This window comes from Scomber japonicus, chromosome 18 (assembly GCF_027409825.1).
Source record: "Scomber japonicus isolate fScoJap1 chromosome 18, fScoJap1.pri, whole genome shotgun sequence".
NCBI classification, from domain to species: Eukaryota; Metazoa; Chordata; class Actinopteri; order Scombriformes; family Scombridae; genus Scomber; species Scomber japonicus.
The window spans coordinates 30,340,610-30,362,973 of record NC_070595.1 but is presented as its reverse complement, the minus strand read 5'-3'; the positions used below and the strand labels follow the sequence as shown (position 1 = coordinate 30,362,973).

Genomic DNA, 22,364 nt, shown 5'->3' with positions numbered 1-22,364 from the left:
TTTGTGTTGTGTGTTTTTATTTTTGTGTTTTCAGACTTCAGGAAAGAAGGAAGGAAAGGAGGGAGTGAGGGAGGAAGGAAAAGAGGGAGGGAGGAAGGAAGGAAAGGAGGGGGGATGGAGGAAGGAGGATGGGAGGAAGGAAAGGAGGGAAGGGGGAAGAAGGAAAGGAGGGAAGGAGGAAGGAAGGAAGGGGGAAGAAGGAAAGGAGGCAAGGAAGAAGGAAGGAAAGGAGGGAGGAAGCAAGGGGGAAGAAGGAAGGAAAGGAAGAAGGAAGGGGGGAAGGAGGAAGGAAGGGGGGAATAAGGAAGGAAAGGAGGGAGGAAGGAAGGAAGGGGGAAGAAGGAAGGAAAGGAGGGAAGGAGGAAGGAAGGGGGGAAGGAGGAAGGAAGGGGGGAATAAGGAAGGAAAGGAGGGAGGAAGGAAGGGGGGAAGAAGGAAGGAAGGGAGGCAGGAAGGAAAGGAGGGAGGAAGAAGGAAGGGGGAAGAAGGAGGGAGGAAGAAGGAAGGAAAGGGGGGAAGAAGGGAGGAAAGGAGGGAGGAAGGAAGGGGGAAGAAGGAAGGAAAGGAGGGAAGGAGGAAGAAAGAAGGAAAGGAGGAAGGAAGGGGGGAAGGAAAGGAAAATAAAATAAAATGAACAGCAGCAAAAAAGAGAAGTGATGCAGCATCTTGTACTGGAAATGACTTATTAAAGAAACTAATGGCAACTCCTGCTTCTTCCTGTCTCTCTTTGTGTTGTGTGTTTTTATTCAAAAATACTAATTAAACTTTTACGTCTTTCCTATTTATTTTAGTTTATTTTATTTTATTTTATTTTCAGAGTCATGACCCTGTCTGTTTTGACTGTTCCTTCCTTCCTTTCTTCCTTCCTTCCTTCCTTCCTCCACCCCCTTTCTTCCTAGCTTCTGTCCTTCCTTCCTTCCTTCCTCCCTCCCTCCCTCCCTCCCTCCGTCCTTCTTTCCTTCCTTCCTCCCTCCATCCCTCCTTCCTTCCTCCATCCCCCTTTCTTCCTTCCTTCTTTCCTTCCTCCCTCCATCCCTCCTTCCTTCCTCCATCCCCCTTTCTTCCTAGCTTCTGTCCTTCCTCGCTCCCTCCCTCCTTCCTTTCCTTCCTTACTGCCTCCCTCCTTCCCTCCTTCTCTTTCTTTCCTCCCCCTACTTTCCTTCCTCCCTCCTTCCCTTCCTTCTTCATCCCTTTCTTTCTTGACTCGAGGACAACAGGAGGGTTATCTGTATATATCTTAATATGAAATATACAGTATTAAAATAGTATTATATATATATATGAAGAATAAAAATAGAGAATATATAAAAATAAAAAAGAATTGGATGAAAAAAATAGTAATTAAAAAAACATGCATATACACACACACACACACATATATATATATTATATATATGTGTGTGTGTGTGTGTGTGTGTATATGCATGTTTTTTTAATATACGTTTTTATTTATATAAACGTTTTCCTATTTCTATTTATGTATTTATTATATTATGGAAAGCAAACTATTCTTTCTTTGCTAAATTGTTCTAAATGTTCATATTTCTATATATTATTATCTGCAGTTTTGCTTCATTATAGTTTATATTTTATTTTATAAAACTTTGATATTTTTCTTTCAGTTAACTAAATTATTTTTTCACTGCTTAGGTTTAGTGAACTATAATAATGTATATATATATATATATATATATATATATAGTTTGAATAGTTTGAATAGATCATTTAACTCTTGAAATGCTCATAACAGGAAAACAAGACTAAAACTAGCAATGAAATTAATTTACTTAAATTAAATAAAGTTAAAACTAAATAAAAACTACAATGAACAAAGCAAGGGAGGGAGGAAGGAAGGAAAGGAGGAAGGAAGGGGGGAAGAAAGAAGGAAAGGAAAGGAGGGAGGGAGGGATGGAGGAAGAAATAAGGAAAGGAAAGGAGGGAGGGAGGAAGGGATGGAGGAAGGAGGAAAAGAGGGAGGGAGGAAGGAAAGGAGGAAGGAAGGGAGGAAGGTAGGGGAAAGGAAAGAAGGAAGGAAAGGAGGGAGGAAGGGAGGGGAAAGGAAAGAAGGAAGGGTAGGAGGAAGGAAGGGGGAAAGAAATTAAAAACGAATTAAAATGATAAAAACTAGAATGAACAAAGCAAAACTAACTCAAACTAAACTGAACAGCAGATAAAATCAGTTTGTATTTTACTGCGTCCTGCTTCCAGTAGGGGGCAGCAGAGCGGACAAGAAGAAGAAGCCAATATGGGAATATTTAAACTCTGACTCAGCAAACCTTCATCAGTCAGTTCATCCTCATCAAAGCTTTCCTCCTGAAACTCAAACTACGTCATCACATGTTAAACTCTTTAAAACTCGCTGTTCCGTCTACGGGACGGACCGGAAGTTAGCAGGTAGCGACAAGTCCTTCTGAATGTTTTAAACAGCAACCCTTAAACATATATATTCATGTACATTGTTCGAAAGCTTAGATTGTCCTGATTCATTCAAGACCACCCACGACTTATATGGTTGCTCACAGCCGTAATAGTATTAGCGGTTAGCTCGGCTAGCCACTCAGCTAAAGTAAGCTAACAGCTATAATGCTACATACCTTCAAAGTCTTCCCTTTATCCACAACGATCATCTTATGACTCAGCACTTTCTGTGCAGCTCGCCAAGTATCCATTCTGCTGAAATATGAAATCCGTTTCCATAAAACCGAAATACTTTCCTCAATATGTCAACATGTATTTACTCCAACACGTAACGTAACACACAAATAACAAACCATATACGGCCCGTTACATCATTTCCTGACCTGCACGTGACTAGATGTTTACGACCGTTAGCGTATGACCGTTAGCCTCTCCTGCTTCTGACGACACCACCCACCAGCCAATCAGTGCTTAGGATGAGGCAACACGTGCCTCCAAAGCCAATGAGGACATGTGACCGACGACAACGACAACGTGGGTTTGATTGACAGCTGTTCCAGCCAATGGAAATACTCGGTGAAATGACGTTGATAACGTTTTAGCCAATAGACTGAGGTTTCCAACGGTGTATGACGTATGACGCTAAGCTATCAGTTTGGCTAGTTTGAATAGTTTGAATAGATCATTTAACTCTTGAAATGCTCATAACAGGAAAACAAGACTAAAACTAGCAATGAAATTAATTTACTTAAATTAAATAAAGTTAAAACTAAATAAAAACTACAATGAACAAAGCAAGGGAGGGAGGAAGGAAGGAAGGGGGGAAGAAGGAAGGAAAGGAGGGAGGGAGGAAGGAAAGGAGGAAGGAAGGGGGGAAGAAGGAAGGAAAGGAGGGAGGGAGGAAGGAAAGGAGGAAGGAAGGGGGTAAGAAGGAAGGAAAGGAAGGAGAAAGGAAGGAAGGGAGGAAGAAGAAAGGAAAGGAGGGAGGAAGGAAGGAAAGGAAGGAAGGTAGGGGGAAAGGAGGGAGGAAGGAAGGAAAGGAAGGAAGAAGGAAGGAAAGGAGGGAGGAAGGAAGGAGGATGGGAGGAAGGGAGGGAGAAGGAAGGAAAGGAGGGAGGAAGGAGGATGGGCGGAAGGGAGGAAGGAGGATGGGAGGGAGGGAGGGAGGGAGGGAGGAAGGAAGGAAAGGAGGGAGGGAGGAAGGGGGATGGGAGGGAGGGAGGGAGGGAGGAAGGAAAGAAAGGAGGGAGGGAGGAAGGGGGAAAGGAAAGAAATAAAAAACAAATTAAAATGATAAAAACTAGAATGAACAAAGCAAAACTAACTCAAACTAAACTGAACAGCAGTTTGTATTTTACTGCGTCCTGCTTCCAGTAGGGGGCAGCAGTCACCTGGCTGTAACCAGAGAGAAGCTGCTCTGCTCTCAGATCACATGGTTCAGATGTTTACTGTGTGAGCTTATCAGGTTTTTTACTTTGTAATATTTTCTAATATCAGAAATGGAAATAAATCCATGTTTGATATTACAGCTGAATAATAATCTAAATCTATCTCAAAGCTCTGATTCACAAATGTGTTTCAGTTTTTGGACTTTTTCTCTAATGTTTGATTTTTGCTGAAATATTGGATCATTTGAACATTTATTGAAATGAAAGCATGTGAGAAGTTTAGAGGGAAGAATCAGTATTTGGTGGAGCTGTTAACAACAAAGTACTAGTACCTCTAACAGTACTGCAGTATAGTACTAGTACCTCTAACTGTACTACAGTAAAGTACAAGTACCTCTAACTGTACTACAGTAAAGTACTAGTACCTCTAACTGTACTACAGTATAGTACTAGTACCTCTAACTGTACTACAGTAAAGTACAAGTACCTCTAACTGTACTACAGTAAAGTACTAGTACCTCTAACTGTACTACAGTATAGTACTAGTACCTCTAACTGTACTACAGTAAAGTACTAGTACCTCTAACAGTACTACAGTAGAGTACTAGTACCTCAAACTGTACTACAGTAAAGTACTAGTACCTCTAACAGTACTACAGTAGAGTACTAGTACCTCTAACTGTACTACAGTAAAGTACTAGTACCTCTAACAGTACTACAGTAGAGTACTAGTACCTCTAACTGTACTACAGTAAAGTACTAGTACCTCTAACAGTACTACAGTAGAGTACTAGTACCTCAAACTGTACTACAGTAAAGTACTAGTACCTCTAACAGTACTACAGTATAGTACTAGTACCTCTAACTGTACTACAGTAAAGTACTAGTACCTCTAACAGTACTACAGTAGAGTACTAGTACCTCTAACTGTACTACAGTAAAGTACTAGTACCTCTAACAGTACTACAGTAGAGTACTAGTACCTCTAACTGTACTACAGTATAGTACTAGTACCTCTAACTGTACTACAGTAAAGTACTAGTACCTCTAACAGTACTACAGTATAGTACTAGTACCTCTAACAGTACTACAATAAAGTACTAGTACCTCAAACTGTACTACAGTAAAGTACTAGTACCTCAAACTGTACTACAGTAAAGTACTAGTACCTCTAACAGTACTACAGTATAGTACTAGTACCTCTAACTGTACTACAGTAAAGTACAAGTACCTCTAACTGTACTACAGTATAGTACTAGTACCTCTAACTGTACTACAGTAAAGTACTAGTACCTCTAACAGTACTACAGTAAAGTACTAGTACCTCTAACTGTACTACAGTACAGTACTAGTACCTCTAACAGTACTACAGTAAAGTACTAGTACCTCTAACAGTACTGCAGTATAGTACTAGTACCTCTAACAGTACTACAGTAAAGTACTAGTACCTCTAACAGTACTACAGTAAAGTACAAGTACCTCTAACTGTACTACAGTAAAGTACTAGTACCTCTAACAGTACTACAGTAAAGTACTAGTACCTCTAACAGTACTACAGTAAAGTACAAGTACCTCTAACAGTACTACAGTAAAGTACTAGTACCTCTAACAGTACTACAGTAAAGTACAAGTACCTCTAACTGTACTACAGTAAAGTACTAGTACCTCAAACTGTACTACAGTATAGTACTAGTACCTCTAACAGTACTACAGTATAGTACTAGTACCTCTAACTGTACTACAGTAAAGTACTAGTACCTCAAACTGTACTACAGTAGAGTACTAGTACCTCTAACAGTACTACAGTAAAGTACAAGTACCTCTAACAGTACTACAGTAAAGTACTAGTACCTCAAACTGTACTACAGTAAAGTACTAGTACCTCTAACTGTACTACAGTATAGTACTAGTACCTCTAACTGTACTACAGTAAAGTACTAGTACCTCTAACTGTACTACAGTAAAGTACTAATACCTCTAACTGTACTACAGTAAAGTACAAGTACCTCTAACTGTACTACAGTATAGTACTAGTACCTCTAACTGTACTACAGTAAAGTACTAGTACCTCTAACAGTACTACAGTAAAGTACAAGTACCTCTAACTGTACTACAGTAAAGTACTAGTACCTCAAACTGTACTACAGTAAAGTACTAGTACCTCTAACAGTACTACAGTATAGTACTAGTACCTCTAACTGTACTACAGTAAAGTACTAGTACCTCAAACTGTACTACAGTATTGTACTAGTACCTCTAACAGTACTACAGTATAGTACTAGTACCTCTAACAGTACTACAGTATAGTACTAGTACCTCAAACTGTACTACAGTAAAGTACTAGTACCTCTAACAGTACTACAGTATAGTACTAGTACCTCTAACAGTACTACAGTAAAGTACTAGTACCTCTAACAGTACTACAGTATAGTACTAGTACCTCTAACTGTACTACAGTAAAGTACTAGTACCTCTAACAGTACTACAGTAAAGTACTAGTACCTCAAACTGTACTACAGTAAAGTACTAGTACCTCTAACAGTACTACAGTATAGTACTAGTACCTCTAACAGTACTACAGTAAAGTACTAGTACCTCTAACAGTACTACAGTATAGTACTAGTACCTCTAACTGTACTACAGTAAAGTACTAGTACCTCTAACAGTACTACAGTAAAGTACTAGTACCTCTAACAGTACTACAGTAAAGTACAAGTACCTCTAACAGTACTACAGTAAAGTACAAGTACCTCTAACTGTACTACAGTAAAGTACTAGTACCTCTAACAGTACTACAGTATAGTACTAGTACCTCTAACAGTACTACAGTAAAGTACAAGTACCTCTAACAGTACTACAGTAAAGTACAAGTACCTCTAACTGTACTACAGTAAAGTACTAGTACCTCAAACTGTACTACAGTATAGTACTAGTACCTCTAACAGTACTACAGTATAGTACTAGTACCTCTAACTGTACTACAGTAAAGTACTAGTACCTCAAACTGTACTACAGTATAGTACTAGTACCTCTAACAGTACTACAGTAAAGTACAAGTACCTCTAACTGTACTACAGTAAAGTACTAGTACCTCAAACTGTACTACAGTAAAGTACTAGTACCTCTAACAGTACTACAGTATAGTACTAGTACCTCTAACAGTACTACAGTAAAGTACTAGTACCTCTAACAGTACTACAGTAAAGTACAAGTACCTCTAACTGTACTACAGTAAAGTACTAGTACCTCAAACTGTACTACAGTATAGTACTAGTACCTCTAACAGTACTACAGTATAGTACTAGTACCTCTAACTGTACTACAGTAAAGTACTAGTACCTCAAACTGTACTACAGTATAGTACTAGTACCTCTAACAGTACTACAGTATAGTACTAGTACCTCTAACAGTACTACAGTAAAGTACAAGTACCTCTAACTGTACTACAGTAAAGTACTAGTACCTCAAACTGTACTACAGTAAAGTACTAGTACCTCTAACTGTACTACAGTAAAGTACAAGTACCTCTAACTGTACTACAGTAAAGTACTAATACCTCTAACTGTACTACAGTAAAGTACAAGTACCTCTAACTGTACTACAGTATAGTACTAGTACCTCTAACTGTACTACAGTAAAGTACTAGTACCTCTAACAGTACTACAGTAAAGTACAAGTACCTCTAACTGTACTACAGTAAAGTACTAGTACCTCAAACTGTACTACAGTAAAGTACAAGTACCTCTAACTGTACTACAGTAAAGTACAAGTACCTCTAACTGTACTACAGTAAAGTACTAATACCTCTAACTGTACTACAGTAAAGTACAAGTACCTCTAACTGTACTACAGTATAGTACTAGTACCTCTAACTGTACTACAGTAAAGTACTAGTACCTCTAACAGTACTACAGTATAGTACTAGTACCTCTAACTGTACTACAGTAAAGTACTAGTACCTCAAACTGTACTACAGTATTGTACTAGTACCTCTAACAGTACTACAGTATAGTACTAGTACCTCTAACAGTACTACAGTATAGTACTAGTACCTCAAACTGTACTACAGTAAAGTACTAGTACCTCTAACAGTACTACAGTATAGTACTAGTACCTCTAACAGTACTGCAGTATAGTACTAGTACCTCTAACTGTACTACAGTAAAGTACTAGTACCTCTAACAGTACTACAGTATAGTACTAGTACCTCTAACTGTACTACAGTAAAGTACTAGTACCTCTAACAGTACTGCAGTATTTTACTACTTTGAGAAACATTTTGAGACTTTTAGTTGACTTTAGAGGTTTTTATTGTGTGAAGGAACAGACAGAAGCTCGTTACAGCTGTAGGGAGGGAAAGTTTTCTCCTCACAGATTCATGACGTTTGCATTGATCATGGTTTCCGTGACAACAGACAGGTGACTGGTCTCAGATGGTTTCGGTCTCTTCAACCACCTTGGTGATGACTGTGGTGGTGGTGGTGGTGGAGGCGGAGGAGGACATTGCAGAGGAGGACATTTCGGAGGAGGACATTGCAGAGGACTTTAAAGAGGAGGACATTGCAGATCTAGGAGAGGAAGGAAAGAGGGACACGTTAGTAAAGCTGCTTTAATGATTATTCTATTGATTATTTTCACTCATAAGTTCTGATACACACATGTTTTCAGTTTTTGGACTTTTTCCTCGAATCTTTGATTTTTGCTGAAATATTGGATCATCTCATCACATTTATTGAACTTACACAGATGCCTCTCCGTCCATCAGCCTCCTGTACTCAGTGATCTCCATCTCCAGCCTGGTCTTCATGTCCAGCAGCATCTGGTACTCGTGTCCCTGACGCTCCAGGTCGGCTCTCAGCTGGGCCAGCTGATCCTCCAGCATCACCACCTGACTCTGGAAGCTGCTCATCTGCCCGGCGTAGCGGCTCTGGATTTCAGCCAGGCTGGATTCAAGAGACGCTTTCTGCAGGAGACAGACAAGTTAGAGACGGAGGACAGAAACTGGACCGCTGAACAACTGGATGGATGTACTAATGCAGAGAGGGAGTCCATTATTGTTTCTACGTGACCACCTGAGGGTCTGGACACCTGGGAGTCTTTTATCGTCTCCATATGGTCATTCAGGTTTCTTTGGGAGACATTATCATCGTCATTGTCTCTACGTAGACACCTGGGAGTCTTATCATCTGGAGGTGGACAGCTGGGACTCCCTTTGGTGTCTCTATCTGGACCCCAAGGAGTCCATATCATTGTCATTGTCTCTACATGGACAGTGAGGAGTCATTACTGTGTCTATGGGAGTACCTGGGAGACGTTTCGTGTTTCTACGTGTTTATCATGTCTATGTACACACCAAGGAGTCTGTTATGGTCTCCATGTGGACTCTACTGTATTTACCTGCAGTTTAATGTATGTTAGTGATTTAAAACCAAAATAAAACATACCTGATTTACATATGAACACAATGTTTGTGTGTTTTTATAAATATAACTATTAAAAAATGACTGTTGGTGTTCTTACCATACTGAGCTGTGACTGGAGCTCGATCTCCATAGCCTGAAACTGTGACTTCACCTCCTTCACCTCCAAGGTTGACGACTTCAGTGTCATCTCTGTGGTCACCACTTCCTTGTTGAGCACCTCTGACTGAGAGGAGGAAGAGGAGGAAGAGGAGTCACCAAAGCTCACGAAAGACAAACTGATCTGTGGACGCAGACGGTTTCGTTTCTCACCTTTGCCTGGAACCAAGACTCCAGCTCTCTGCTGTTCTTGGCAGCGACGGCCTGGTAGTGTTCTCTGATGTTCTCCATGACCACGGTGAGGTCGCTCTGAGGAGCAGCGTCCACCTCCACGTTCACCTGGCCGGTCATCTGACTTCTCATGGCAACCAGGTCCTGCAGGAGGAGGGAGGCAGCACTCGGTCACCAAACTAGACCATCAAGATAAACTCAGAGATCAGTGTTCCTGTAATGAGAACGTCAGCGTACCTCCTCGTGGTTCGCCTTCGTGGACACCAGCTCCTCCTTCAGGCTCTCCATCTGCATGTTCAGGTCAGTCTTGGCCATGCCGAGGTCTCCCAGCAGCGTCTTCAGGCCGGCGATGTCGGCCTCCACACCCTGACGCATGGACAGCTCGTTCTCATACCTGCATGGAAGTCACAGGACGGAATTAGAGTTTCACAGTGGACTTTATAATATGTGTGTATGTAAATGTGCAGTACTCCTGTTGGTTTTATGTTGAACGTCCAATATTCTGGCAGGAAGTGTAATATTACTTTACTTTAATCAGTTATGTTTGTTTTATTGGTAAGAATGACTGAAGCAGGACTACAGATGTTTGATAGATATTCACAAATATTAATTCTGTGTTGTCCTTGTATGAAATTTAACTTTTCACACGTACAACTGAAATATTTGAAATAATTTCTGAATATAATTTAACAAAATGAAACTCATTTAGAACCTACTCTGAGCCCGTATTTATTTGACATCAGTCTAATTATGTAATCATGTTTCTGCTTGAGGTGTTTTTTTCCTGCAGTCCCGTCAGCTGCCAGCAGGGGGAGCTGCTGATTGAAAGCCTGACTCTCCTGCTGCTGTGGGGTTAAAGGTCAACTCTGCTTTTCTTTAGCAGAAAGAAAAATACATGTCCATGTTTTATCTTAAAAGATCTTAAAGAGAGCTTTAAGATCCATTTATTAAGCTTTTTAAACACAGATGTAAAGGAACATTTAAATGTTTCTCTTATTTTGGAAAGAGGGATGAGAGGTTTGGAGTATAAGTTTGTGCATTCTGTATACATGCAGTAGTTAAAGTATAAAAGTGCTTTATTAATTAATTTCAGTTTCATGTTTTACTACTGTTTCAACAACAAAAATAAAAGAGCAGACAATAGAGTCTACTTGGCGTTCATTTTATAATCATACTTTTTACATCTCACTTAAAAGAAAAGAAGAAAGAAATAAAGAGTTACTGACTTCATTCTGAAGTCGTCCTGAGCCAGCCTGGCGTTGTCGATGCTCAGTATGATGGTACCTTTGGCGACGATGACGTCCTGGATCTGAAAACAGAAACAATCAAGATTTTATAACCAGATCAGACACAAGACATCAGTCCTGCATCTGAAACAGCATCAAACATCACATCACAAAACAGGATGACTTCATCACAAATTCAAAAGATAGAAACCTTTAACTGTCTCATCAGTTTTTCCCTATTTATTGCATCTTTTTAGTGGTTAGATTTTGGAAAAGTTGAATAAGAGACTCTGGACCACAGATAAAACTACAAACATCTCTGAACATCATTTCCCATGCTGCCCCTCTTCCTCACCTTTCCCTGCATCTCTGTGATGGTGGACAGGGAGGCAGAGTACTCTCTGGTGGTGGGGCCGACCCTGCTCTCCACAAACTGCCTGATCTTCATCTCCAGCTCTGCGTTGGCCGTCTCCAGCGCAGACACCTTGGCCAGGTAGGAGGCCAGGCGGTCGTTCAGGTTCTGCATGGTGAACTTCTCGTTGCCGATGACGCTTTCTTCCATCGCTGCTCCTCCACCGAAGCCAGCTCCGAATCCTGCGCCGAATCCTGCGCCGAAACCTGCACCTGCACCTGCACCTGCACCTGCTCCACTGCCAAAGCCAAAGCCGCTGCTGGCTCCAGAAGAGAAGCTCCTGCTAGCCTGAGAGACCCTCACACCAGCACCTCCTGCTCCTCCCGCCATGCTGAACGAGCTCATGCCTCCACCGAAGGATGATCGCCCCAGACCACCGCCGGTCATAGAGCTACGTGAGTACATCATGGTGGCCATGGTGAAGAGGAGGTATTTGTCTGTCTTCTCTGACTGGAGAGAGCTGGAGAGGAGAGAAGTGAGGAGGCACAGCTCTGTTTGCTCCTTTTAAAGGCGCTCAGGTGGGGAGGGGTTGGTTGGGCTTGTGGAGGGGTGGTGGTGGGGAGGGGTTGGTTGGGCTTGTGGAGGGGTGGTGGTGGGGAGGGGTTGGTTGGGCTTGGGGAGGGGTGGTGGTCAGGAGGGGTTGGTTGGGCTTGTGGAGGGGTGGTGGTGGGGAGGGGTTGGTTGGGCTTGGGGAGGGGTTGGTTGGGCTTGGGGAGGGGTGGTGGTGGGGAGGGGTTGGTTGGGCTTGGGGAGGGGTTGGTTGGGCTTGTGGAGGGGTGGTGGCAGGGAGGGGCGGGGGTGGTGGAGGGGTGGGGGGGCAGTTCACCACACCTCCTCAGGTGGAACGTAAATCAAGTTTCTCGAGTCCTTCAGTGTAATCTTGACATATGTGTATTTCCATATTAATGACACTTAATACATCTATTATAAAACATTTCATATTTGCTGCATCACAATTGGAGAAAGTTACAGTTTGAATTGGATTTTACATTAAAACATTGTTAAAGATTAAAGCAGAGTTTCCAACCTTTTAGTTTAAATCTGAGTAGTTTTTTTTTTCTTCTTTCCTCTGCCATTAATCATCTCATGAACCTTTTACATTTTTGTAATTTTACTTTGATTTAAGTAACTAATGTAAGTATTTCTTCCACACCTGCACACTGCACACCGCTGCAGGCTGTGTGATATAACCCCCAGTAAATCCTTGCACACTATATCTACTTACTGCTGTCAGTGCACTTTTCCTCTCAGCACAAAGAGTCCATAGAAGCTGAAACGCCTCCTGTCACTCAGCGCTCACCTGCCTGACAGCGTTCTTCTTCAGGTGTGCGCTGTGGGAAGACGCCTCCAGCTGGCAGATACAGTTGGTTTATTGTATCGTCATGGTGACCTGCATCATTTACAGGCTTCTCTAAGAGTCACTACAAGTCTCAGCCAGTCAGGCACATATTGATATTTTCAACCTGCAAGTGAGTTACACTATATAACTGTTTGTTCACACAGTTATCAACATACAATCAAATGTGGTCAGATTGGGTCAGCATTGCTCTGGAAGCTCAGAACTCATGTTAAATGATGTTTTGACCGACGGAGGTTATCAGACAGTCAACATCATTCTCTACCTAACTTATCTTTAAAGCAGCTGTAATGTATATGCTTAAATACCTATAAACGTGGTAATGAACTGACAGAGAATGATCAGAGACTCTGCAGCTTCCTCTCAGCTTTACAGAGCTTTCTAGTTGAGTTTCAGCTCATTGTTTAGCTGCAGCTTTACTGTTCTGCTTCACTCTCAGCTGCTCTCATAGCGTCGTTTCCACTGTTCACTTCCTGCTCAGCACCAAACAGCAAACACACACAGCTATCTGTAGACTAGCTGCTGAACATAGTAGAGTATTTAGCAGCTAAAGAACCTGATATTTCCAACACGTCCTCGTACCGAAACGACAGAACAGATCTATTTCTGATGACTCCCATAACGATGAGTGTGGTGTTTTATGATGACAGCAGACAGCACCGAGGCTAAAGTCTGGTTAGAGTTGGGGAACGATTGAGGTTTGGGTCAAAATGATCCCTTGAAAGTTTTACCTTGAATATATAACGTAAAGCACAAACTTGACTTCCTGACTTACAAATCTGAGTTAAACCCTCATGTTTGATTCTGAGCAGTGAGGTGACAAAGCAATCTGCTGACATTTAACCTGTTATCATAGTGATAGCATCACGTTTCCTGGCTGAAATCCACCCGTTCTTCCTTTCATCGCCAAATAATTCCTAATGAGGTCATCCATCATGAGAAACTTTATTTATGACAGAGTGTTTACATAACTATTGGCATACAGAGAGTCCCAGTGTAAGTCAGGCTGAGTCTTAACTGTGTGCTTGTTGATGCTAACAGGTTGGGTGGCGTGTTAAGGGTTGATCTGTTCTGGCAGCAGAGAGACTTCTGATCCGTGGAATGAAAGATAAGAAGCTGATTGATGAGCACTGATCTGCCAACCATGCAGCCAATGAAGCCCTTAAGCCTGAGTAATGGGAATGATATGTGGCTGCATGTGTCTGCATGCATGTGTGTGCAGGTATGTAGGTACCAACGTATATAACATTATATAAGGTCATACTCATTACATGTCGACTCAGGTATAATTTTTGTTGCTGTTTTTTTAGCTCAAAGCTCCAACTGACACATCAGCAGAAAGAGGTTCAGGGTTTCCTCTGTAGAAAGCACTGATGTCCTGTTTATGCATCCTGTTGTTAGCAGCATGACTCTGTGGATTGTAAATCCCACATGTTAAAGATCTGTGGTTTGATAGTGTCACATATTAAACAATAATTATGTTTTAGGATGTGGAAGCACTGTGGTTAGACTCTGGTTAGGTTTAGCTGTCAATCAAACTCACTTTATACTGACTGTTCACATTCATGCTCCTCTCAGGATGAATTACAATAACTTTGATTTCCTTACTTTTCATCTAGCGCCACCATCTGGTCAAAATGTAATTTGTTCCATAATCACATACTTCAGTGAGTACACTATGTACTTACGTGTGTAGTGCACAAATGTAGACAGCTTAGTGTCGAACACGGCCATTGTGCTCTTACCGGAAATCATTGGTGGCCACTCCGAGGACTCTGTGTGAAAGAGATTTAGTTTTTTTTTACATATTTCATCTATGTTTGTAGAAAACCCTTGAATGAGTTTGTGTGTTCAAACCTTTGCCACATTAAAACAGGCCTGTAAAGTAAAGTAAAGCCATATTTCAGCCGTATTCTTCATGTGTGTCATTTCAGACCTTGAAACACTGCACACATATTTACCGTTTGTATATAATTCACTTTTCTCTGAGGAGTTTATGCACTGTATCATATTTCAGAGAGTTCATTTTGATTAGACAACTCAGCTTGAGTCTTTAGCCGCTTGTTTTAAACGTTTGCACCGTGTGGTTCTAAAAATAAAAGAAACTCATTTAAAGTTATCACTATTGAGTTTTTTGCAGTAATGTAAATATTAAGTTAAAAAATGTGAACTGGAATGTGTTGACCATTAAAACTATATAAGAGTGAACATTACCATGAATTAACTCTAAATGAGAGTAGTGTCTTAACTCCCACGAGTAACATCACATGACCATAAACTCTGAGTATGAGATGCTTTTACTCTAAAAAGGGATTCATGTTTTAACTCCTGAAAAGACTTAAAACATCAACTCCCAGTAAATAGTTAAGATAAGATATTCCTTTATTAGTCACACAGTTTGCATTAGTACAGCAGCAAGTGGACAATATAGAAGAGAAGTAGAGTATATAATAAATATAGTAATGATTGAGACATTATTTATTGAGTAGTAATGTACCAGAGATGATATTGTTATTGCATTGGGCATAAAAGTGCAGTGTGTGTGTGTGTGTGTGTGTGTGTGTGTGTGTGTGTGGGTGGGGGGGGTTTACTGGGAGCAGTGCTGATTGTCCAGTCTGCAGTCTACACTTACATTAACTTTGCTTTGGAGTCTATTCGATGGTCATGCATGTACACTCAAATTTGGTTGATTTTAACTCTGAGAGCTTTATTCCAAAGGCTAAATTTAGTACGAGTGTGTGCTACTGCCTTGCTCATGGGGACGCTGGCAGGTGCTGATTGGCTCTCGTCCAATGACACGCCTCAGCTCACTCTATAAACCATCTGTCAATCTCCAACGACGCGGATCAACGTTTCCTCTTATCATCAAGTCACAACACAAACCGACCGTTGATGTCATTGTTCTTGTTTTTTGGTTTGTTTTGTTTGTGGAGTTAAATTTAAAACACACGAGCTGAACCTTTAAAGCCGACTGCATTCAGCTCCACTATGAAGCCGCGTGAATGAGGCGCTGCGATGTCGCCTCAGGCTGATGTAAAGGTTTTGATCGGGTACAAACCTGCTCTCTGCTGCCTTCAGGCATCTGTTTGATGTTGTGTAACTTCAGTTGTGTTACTTTGAGTTCAGTGACTTGCACACGGTTCACTTCACACATTGAGTTGAATCTTTAATCTTAGATAGTAAGTATGGACAACAACCGAATTAGAAACTGCTACTGTATGGTGTGAACATAAAAACATACAGAGAATAGCACACGGACGCAATACAAGAGCTAGCCGGGGAAATATAGCTCACTTCACACAAAGACAGGAGGAGTTTATCTGTGCTGGAGCTGTGGGTTAGAGACTGAGACATCTACCACTCTCCATAATAGACATATAAAGTGTAGTATTCTTCAAAACAAACATTTAAAAATTGCTGTTCAGTGATCTACTTTTATAAGCTATGTATCTTAAACTGCTGTTTTAGTATTTATTATAGTTCCTAGTTTGTAGACTACTTGTAATCTGTCAAAGCACCAGTCACCACTCAGCTGCTACAACAGAAACAACCATGGAAATAAAAATATCCCTGACAAGTGCTGACATATGTATTTGCTTTTTAAATCTTATGTATTGCTTATGTCAAATAAATCTATCTATGAATAAAACATAAAACAGAATAAATAATATCAGTGGTGACTGTAGGGTCAGACCTTTAGAGGCCTGATGAGAGTGTGTTCAAAGCCCCTGCTAAATAACGTAAATTACAACAAGAAATATTAATATATAGTTGAGTGGTCTACTATAGTGTATATAAATAGCATAATTGTTTAAAGTTAAATTAATTAAAGTCATATAAAATAACAACAATAATAATAATGTAACCTACTTGAAATAACAAGCAGTCAGCCTGTAAAGTTATATATAAAAATAATATCTTATTAGTTGTTCTATACAACACAAGAATAGAAATCACAAAAGGAGACAAACTGGATATTCAGCTGACAAACACACTTTTGTACCAGAGCTATGAAGTGCAGTAATGCTTTGTTCAGAATAAATAAGCACAGTGACGTCACAAAGCAACTAAGTTCAAAATGAACCAACTACAAACAAAGACCCACATGACAAGTTTTCTAACAGGAATGAATATAACTTAAATGATCCACTTAATTATTCTAACAAATAAAAAAGAGATGAAACACATTTACATAAATAATACACACTCCCCTGGGTACGGTGCTCTGATCACTTCACACACGGGCCTGAGTCTGGTTGCCTGGTTACTGCTCTCATACTGTTCAATTAAAATGAATCACGATGTCAATAATAACACAATACCTGCTCAACGCTGGCTCGTGCATACTTGTTACAACCCCGCCCACAACAGCGTCCTGAAGACAGTTGTACTGTGCTGCGAGCCAGTAACCATGACAACGTATATGATTGAAACCAAGTTTTTCAGAGGAAAGTTACTCACGTCGTCATGAGAAGAAACGCCTGGCGTCTCGGCGGGCTGCGAGGGGAAAGGTTTTACTGCTGCCCGGTGTCACAGGTAAATATGTCCTGACTACACAGCTGGCCAGTCAAAGTGTCCCACCTGGCCACAATAATAGGCTAATTTATTTTTATTTTTCATCATATCGTAAAATACATATAAATAATTGCTTTGGGGTGGAAAACTGTCTTTGAATGTGGAGGTGTGAGTCTTGGCCGACCTGTAGCGCCTCCCAGAGGACCTCAGCAGCAAACACATGGTTAAAGCACGGGGTTAAACTAGGCTGGTCATCGCGAGGCTGCACCAAATCTTCCCTGTGAGAAAACAGGAGGCACGCTGATATTGTTGCTATAGCAGCCAAGGACAGAGATGCGTCTGTCTGAACAGAGTAGAGGTAAAGTGTAGTCAGAGGTTGGATCATGTGAAGGATGGAGGACGAAGGCCGCTGCTTCAGAAGGTCCAGATCCCAGCAGCACATCAGCTGTTCCACCTGGTGGCCAGTAGGTGGAGCTGCAGCTCAATGAAAGCACCTCCAGACTCACCACCAGTTTCTTTCCCTGGACAATAAGAACTATAAACAAACAGTGATCTTGACTGCTGCTTGCTTCTATTTATTCTTTTATTTATTCTATTTAATTCTTTTTATGTGTGAATGGACTGAATGCGGTTATATGTATGTTCATGTGCACTTTAAGGCACTGCCTCTAATTTCATTGTACTACCTGTATAATGACAATGATTCTGATTCTTTTGATCTTATTAAGTGCTATAACTTCCTACTATGTCATCTTTTTAAGCTATGTGTGTCTTGTTTTTATCAGGTTGTCTTGTTTTTATCAGGTTGTCTTGTTTTTTAGTGTCTGCTTTAATCTCATTATATGTTAAATATGACAGTAAAGCTTCCTATTCTGTTGTATTCTACGAAGGTGCTGAGCTGCGTTTAGATACTGTTCTCATCTGTAGACCAGTAGAATAAACTCTATATGCTGTAGATGTGTTAGATCTGCCCATGGCTCAGCTACAGCGTTACCTGTGTGGTTTAAAGACTATGAAGGGAGCATCAGGACAGAACACGGCCTCGACTTGCTCTATGTGGAAAATAATATGCATTACAAAGTCATTTCATTTGTGAATTATACATTAGGTACATAAAATAACATGAACAATAAAACAGATCAGTTACTGTGTACTGACTCTGTGAATGAATCTTCTATAAGACGATGTGCGGTGACATTAAATAATTTCTACTCTAATGTCAGTGGAGAATTTGCTGAAGGCGAACTGTGGATCAGATTTACAGTAGGTAGCTGACAGAGTTACGTAACAGCAGGAGGTTTGACAGGTGGCCTGAGGCAGAGCAGATAGATGAAGCTGTAAATCTCAGTCTCATCGTCTCATATACACTCATATAAACTACTGATCATCAAGACAAGAGGGCCCCACCCCCACCCCTAGGTTGGGGGACTAAACTAGCTAGTTTTATATATTTTACTATAATACTGCATACTACATCACTCACTCGTGGTGTTTTGTCCTTTATTTTACTACTTATACTTGTTTATGTGAATATAAAGCTTCATATAAACACTGAATCAAATGACTGTATGTGTGACATCGTTTTATTGTCACAGTTTCACAGTCAGACTCGTAGTATGAACCCACAAATGTCCAGTATGGGTTCCCACAATTTAGAAACTTGGATGCTAACTTGCATATGTTGGGCAATTAGTGTAGTTAGCATGATTAGCACCAGTTAATTAATTATTGCAAGTTATTGATGTAAGTTATCATCCAGTAGTTTCTAAATGCTGGTGACCCCTACTGTACATTTCTAGCATGACACTTTGGGCTACTCAACATTGCAGGTTCACATTGCTGGCTAGTAGACTATAACATTGATCTAACTCTTAATATTTATTTAAAAATAAACACATTTGCAACAATGACTTAAATGTTATATTTTTATTGATTTCAACAAAGTGAGGATAGAAGCTGGAAGCAAGAAAAGCATCTCATTGGTTTAAACTCCATCCAATCTGATCACATGGACAGGCAGGAGGTAATGATTGGTTATCACATCACGACAGGTCATACAGGAAGTTATGACATCACTAAAGATCAAACTGATGACAATTGTACATTGTTCACACAGTAATAATGGTAATAAAGTGTATGTGAATGTATAAATGGAGGCTGATATTTAGCATGAGTATTTCCAGTGACTGTATCTTCTTCTAACAGAGATCAATTCATCTGAATCCAGTCGGATGTCTCCTGTCTGTGGACAGAGGCGCTCTTTACTTTGCAGTTTGCGTTACAGCTGAACTCGTTGCCTAGCAACCGATGATGCATAAACTGACAGATCATAACATCAGACTGTCATCATGTCTCTAAACATTTAAGATGTGTTAAATGTTAGCTCTTTATCTTAGTACAACAGCTACAAACTGCAATAACCAGCTTAGTGATATTTTAGATATAATTATGGCCGGTTATGGTTATTTTATTAAATGAAACATTTTCCAAGATTAAACCAATTTTCTAGTTTGTGTAAAGCTTGTAAATCCAGCTGTGTATGATGCATGGAGGAGCTGCTCTTTATACATCATTGGTTGCATTGTGAACAGTCAGAAGAAGCAACAGCAGCCAAAATGAAATGAATGTGAACTCTGACAGTGGGTTTAGTTGTTTGTGGGAATAATCAGACGAGGTTCCTCCATCATTAAACGAGGAGCTCACGCTGCTTTTTAAGGTCAGGTTGGGGCGGAGTCTACGTGCTCCAGCCGTTCATGTATATTTTCTGTGTATAATAACTAAACTGGATTGTATGTTTGGACAATTAGGAGCAAAGTGTTTAGTCAGATGGGCTCCAGCAGGGGGAGAACTTGCAGTTATCTAACAATCTGTAGAACAATGGACCTGAGCTGTCAGAGTTCAGACCATTCATAAAATGTCTGCTTTTAATACTACAGATTCATTTTACGGCCTCTCCGACGAGAGTCCTTAACTTGAATCTTCGGGCTCTGACTTTTTGGCAGTTCTGCATTCATTTTTTTCTTGTACTCATCTAAGCTCTCCTCACAGTTCTCTCCATAGTAAGACTCCTTACACTCACACACTGGTATCAGAGTGTCTTTCAGAACAACACATTTGCCTTTTGTCTTATCACCACATTTCATTGTGCTGCAGGGATCTTTCTTGTCTATCTCATCATCACTTTTAATAAAAACTATGAACCCTCCTTTCGGTGTTCGACCACACTTTCCTTCATAAAAGTTAGGAGTATCACCTAAGCTATCATGTCTGTTACTTTTATCTTTAAAGACATGAATTGCTGAGTAATGATTAGTTATAGCTTTACATTCCTTAAGTTTCTTTATTACATCTTTACACTGATCTGAGTCTTTGACACAGTTTTTAATGTCCTCTGTAACGCTGCGTACCTTGGTGTGTTTCCCTTTCAGCTGTCTGGCTACAGCTGCAGTAAGTTTCCCTCTTGGCACCTCAGCGAATTCTAAAAAGAAGTGACTGCCAGATGATCCTACTGGCTTTTTAGTGTTAAACACAACAACTGTCCAGTCATACCTGTCATACACCTTTTCTAAGAAAGCCCTGATCTTCTTTGCTTGTTGGGACTTTTGCTTGTCAGATTCATTAATAAGGTTCCTCACTTCCTCTTGAACAAACTTCATACTGTTAATAATGCATTTCTTGTGGATTTGGAACATAGATGATGAAACTTTATATGCTATGTCAGCTAGTTTATCTATTTCGTTCATTTCCTTGAGTTTGTAATAGAAATGACTCATGGTCACGCCCTGATAGATGAGAGTATTAATTGCCTTAGTGAGGACTTTGACATCTTTTTCATGACAGTTAACATGTTCAGAGATTAGTTTTGGAAAATCAGTGATGAAAACAGCGTTTTCTTTAGTCAGTACAGTTTCCAAATTTTGAATATCATTTGGTTTGTATTCGTCTCTAAATTGATACATTTTTTTCTTGGCCACCTCAGTTTTTTCTCCTTTTCCTAAAACTTTAACTAGCTTTATAAAATGTTTCCACTTTGTCTCAATATTAATTTCATATTTTGCATATTTACTTGCCCAGGTGTTCCATTTCTGCTCCTTGTGATATTGGTCAATCTTAATATTTAGATTTTCAAATTCACTCTTGATGAGAGCTTGTGTTGCATCTGGTCCCATTCCACCTATCTCTGCCAATGCTGTTGAACCTAAACTTACAATGGCCCTTATCAGCGTCCCATGAACTGGTATGATGCTCATGAAAGGAGCAATAACAGATAAGATCTTTGCTGAGTACTTTGCAGCAGGCATAAAACCTCTTTTTTCATTGGCTCTCTTGTGTAGAGCGTGGGTCTGCAGCTGCTTGGAGGATGAAGGAGCGCTCAGGCCGGAGAGAAGAAGGGAGGACGACACCATGAGCAGGAACAGCAGGCCAGGAGACGCCATGACTGCAACACAAACATGACCTTAACTATATCACTACATCATTTCAGATGAGATGACATCACTACATCATTTCAGATGAGATGACATCACTACATCATTTCAGATGAGATGACATCACTACATCATTTCAGATGAGATGACATCACTACATCATTTCAGATGAGATGACATCACTACATCACTTCAGATGAGATGACATCACTACATCACTTCAGATGAGATGACATCACTACATCATTTCAGATGAGATGACATCACTACATCATTTCAGATGATGACATCACTACATCATTTCAGATGAGATGACATCATTTAGCTCAGGCAGCTGGCAGGCTGCATGTTAGAGAAGCACATGAATTTATAGTAAATGATTTTGTGCAAACATTAAAATAATGAGTTTGAACAGGATAAAGTATCACATACCATAATAACTGCTGTATGAGACGCAACTTTAACATAATATGTTTTCATTTAAAAGTGTCGGTGTTTCCTATTCACCAGTAAAATACAGACAGAGGTTGGATCTGGATGTGATCATAGGTCTGTAAAAGGCTCCGCACTAAGAACAATAACTATAAAGATAACCATGTGAGCGTCCACACTATGAACTATAACGTCCTATAAACAGCTGTTTCTGCAGATAATGAAAATAGACTATTGATGACAAAAAGAGAAAAATGATTCAGTGTGTTAATCAGAAGTGTTTCAGACACTAGTTGCTGTGATATATAAAGTTATTATATTAAATATATAAAGTTACTGTATTAAATATATAAAGTTATTATATTAAATATATAAAGTTACTGTATTAAATATATAAAGTTATTAAATATATAAAGTTATTATATTAAATATATAAAGT

General features: G+C 40.1%; 1 protein-coding gene across 2 annotated transcripts; it reads right to left on the bottom strand.

Annotated features, from left to right (window-relative positions):
* Window positions 1–8,161: 8,161 nt before the first annotated feature.
* LOC128378397 (keratin, type I cytoskeletal 13-like) lies at window positions 8,162–11,611 on the bottom strand. Of its 2 annotated transcripts, none has more exons than XM_053337901.1 (7): window positions 11,138–11,611; window positions 10,783–10,865; window positions 9,794–9,950; window positions 9,539–9,700; window positions 9,327–9,452; window positions 8,551–8,769; window positions 8,162–8,349 (listed from the first exon to the last, which is right to left on the bottom strand). In XM_053337901.1, the coding sequence occupies exons 1-7, from the start codon at window positions 11,609–11,611 to the stop codon at window positions 8,236–8,238; spliced, it is 1,335 nt and encodes a 444-aa protein (XP_053193876.1). In that variant the 3' UTR covers window positions 8,162–8,235. The 2 variants fall into 2 exon arrangements, with proteins under 2 accessions (XP_053193876.1, XP_053193877.1); XM_053337902.1 differs by having other exon boundaries at window positions 8,557–8,769; window positions 11,138–11,560.
* Window positions 11,612–22,364: the final 10,753 nt, after the last annotated feature.